The sequence below is a fragment of the Puntigrus tetrazona genome, chromosome 12, assembly GCF_018831695.1.
Source record: "Puntigrus tetrazona isolate hp1 chromosome 12, ASM1883169v1, whole genome shotgun sequence".
In the NCBI taxonomy this organism is placed as follows: Eukaryota; Metazoa; Chordata; class Actinopteri; order Cypriniformes; family Cyprinidae; genus Puntigrus; species Puntigrus tetrazona.
In genome coordinates, this window is record NC_056710.1 from 20,411,694 (window position 1) to 20,413,907 (window position 2,214).

The 2,214-nt window shown below is 39.6% G+C and overlaps 1 protein-coding gene across 2 annotated transcripts in view; it reads left to right on the forward strand.

The window, feature by feature from the left end:
- The window catches only part of LOC122355503 (receptor-type tyrosine-protein phosphatase epsilon-like), a 12,443-nt gene that overhangs the window by 6,234 nt on the left and 3,995 nt on the right, over positions 1-2,214 (forward strand). The window contains exons 9-10 of one of the 2 annotated variants that reach the window (XM_043253914.1): positions 1,505-1,624; positions 1,773-1,933. In XM_043253914.1, coding sequence (XP_043109849.1) covers positions 1,505-1,624; positions 1,773-1,933 — 281 coding nt within the window. Of the gene's footprint in view, positions 1-1,504; positions 1,625-1,769; positions 1,934-2,214 lie in introns of both variants that reach the window. The other variant, XM_043253913.1, reaches the window with a different exon arrangement.

The following is a 2,214-nucleotide window of genomic DNA, read 5'->3' on the forward strand; positions in this document are numbered from 1 at the left end:
AATCTTTTTTTTTTTTTTGTGGTAATTTGTCATTTTAAATGAAAATTGATACAATTAATTAATAAGGTATAATATATATTTTTTTTTTTTCTTGTGTGACTGTTTGGCACAACCTTCATACTTATTCCATGCAGTTTGAAAAAGCATCGGTATGCAAATAAAATCACTACAGATCTACTAAATTTTATTTGATTTTACTTCAGTGCCTTTCTATAAACCCGATTTGTTGATGTTCGTCTATAATAAGCCACAAGTGTTTCCGTTTCGATCGTCTCCGATGTTCAGACGTCACGGGGTCTGGTCTTTCTCCCCTCTCCATCACGGCCGTGAGCGTCTCTAGAAAGACAAATCAATAAGACACAGAACGACGAGGAGATTAAAATCAGCTTTGGGTCGGGCTTGGAATCGATGATTTTAATAATGGCTGATAAAGCTCTCTCTGGCTTTAACCTAATTAGTCGGCAAACTCTCATTAAGAGAGATTTAGCGTGCGCTCTCGGGCTGGATAATGCTGATTGACAGACAGACTGTTTTAAGAGCTCAGATAAGCATCATGGTGTCTTAGAAGTCACCTTTACTCCTCTAATGCACTTACAGCTGCTCAGTGAAGTGCTGGACTGATGTACTCTACAGGATTCTCATGTAATGCGTTTATGTTGATCTACAGACTCAGATGTTTTGACCTTGTGTTGTGTTCTCGGTTTTATAATGATTAGCAGAAGACGTTCATGTGGCTGTTTTTATTTTGGGTGACACTGTATGACTTTTCTTAAAAGCATTAACAGGCCTTGCTATATTAGTTGATGTGCATTAAATAGTTTATTATTTATATTTTTTCAGATATTTTCAAGTTTGACTGCTAAATGTTAAACAGTATGTAATGTAGTAATATTTCAATTATAAATAAGCCAATAGTTGTCTATCTGTCTGTCTGTCTGTCTATCTATCTATCTATCTATCTATCTATCTATCTATCTATNATCTGTCTATCTATCTATCTATCTATCTATCTATCTCTATCTGTCTATCTGTCTATCTGTCTATCTATCTGTCTGTCTGTCTGTCTGTCTATCTATCTGTCTATCTATCTATCTATCTAAAGATATTGAATATAATAATGTTAACTATATTAGCAGCTATATTTGTGCTACCAAGGTTTGCTTTATGTATTCATTCCCAATATAAAACATTTATTTTCATATTTAAAAAGCTGTGACCGAAAAACCTAAAATGGGAAATTAAATAATAATAATACTAAGTATAACAGCAATTCAAGTTAGCTGCGTTCATTCATTCATTTACATGCATAAAATTATTCATAAGTAGATTTACTTAATACAAGTAAAGAAATGTTAGAGAGATAGAAAGATAGAGAAACATGCTAATAATGCAATGCAGGTTGGCTGGATTTTTATTAGCTTAATTTTGATTTATTTCTTCATGAAAATAATTCTAATATAAACTGAAGTGAAAGCAGTCATATAGATGCGCTGTTTCTCCGCAGGATAAGTGTTACCAGTATTGGCCGGATCAGGGATGCTGGACTTACGGTAACGTTCGTGTTGCCGTGGAAGACTTTACAGTTCTGGTGGACTACACCATACGCAAATTCTGTGTGCAATATGTAAGTCCGAACGCAAACTGGAGACACGTCTGCTGCTGTTACACGTGTATGGTTGTGTAGGGGATTTTCTGTGTCTGTGGCTTCTTTGCTGAAGTGTGTGTGTGTGTTGTTTCCTGCGTCACACCCGTCTCTGTGTCCACCGCAGCAGGCCAGCGACGGCAGTAAAACCCCTCGTCTGGTCACGCAGCTCCACTTCACCAGCTGGCCGGACTTCGGCGTTCCCTTCTCGCCCATCGGCATGCTGAAGTTCCTGAAGAAGGTGAAGCAGGTGAACCCGTCGTTCGTCGGGCCCATCGTGGTGCACTGCAGGTGGGTTGTGTTTGACGTGACCGCCGTACTCTTAACAGACTGAACTCGGCTGTGACCGGAAAAAGCGTGCGTGAAGAGACTGTGGAGACCAAAACGTCTGGTGTGAAGTCTGAGCGTTTATATTTAAAATGTGACACGTTTTGGGCTTCTTGTTCTGTGTTTTATAACTCAACACACACGCACACGCAGGCACGCACACACACACGCACGCACACACGCACGCACGCACACACACACACACACACACACACACGCACGCACGCACGCACGCACGCACGCAC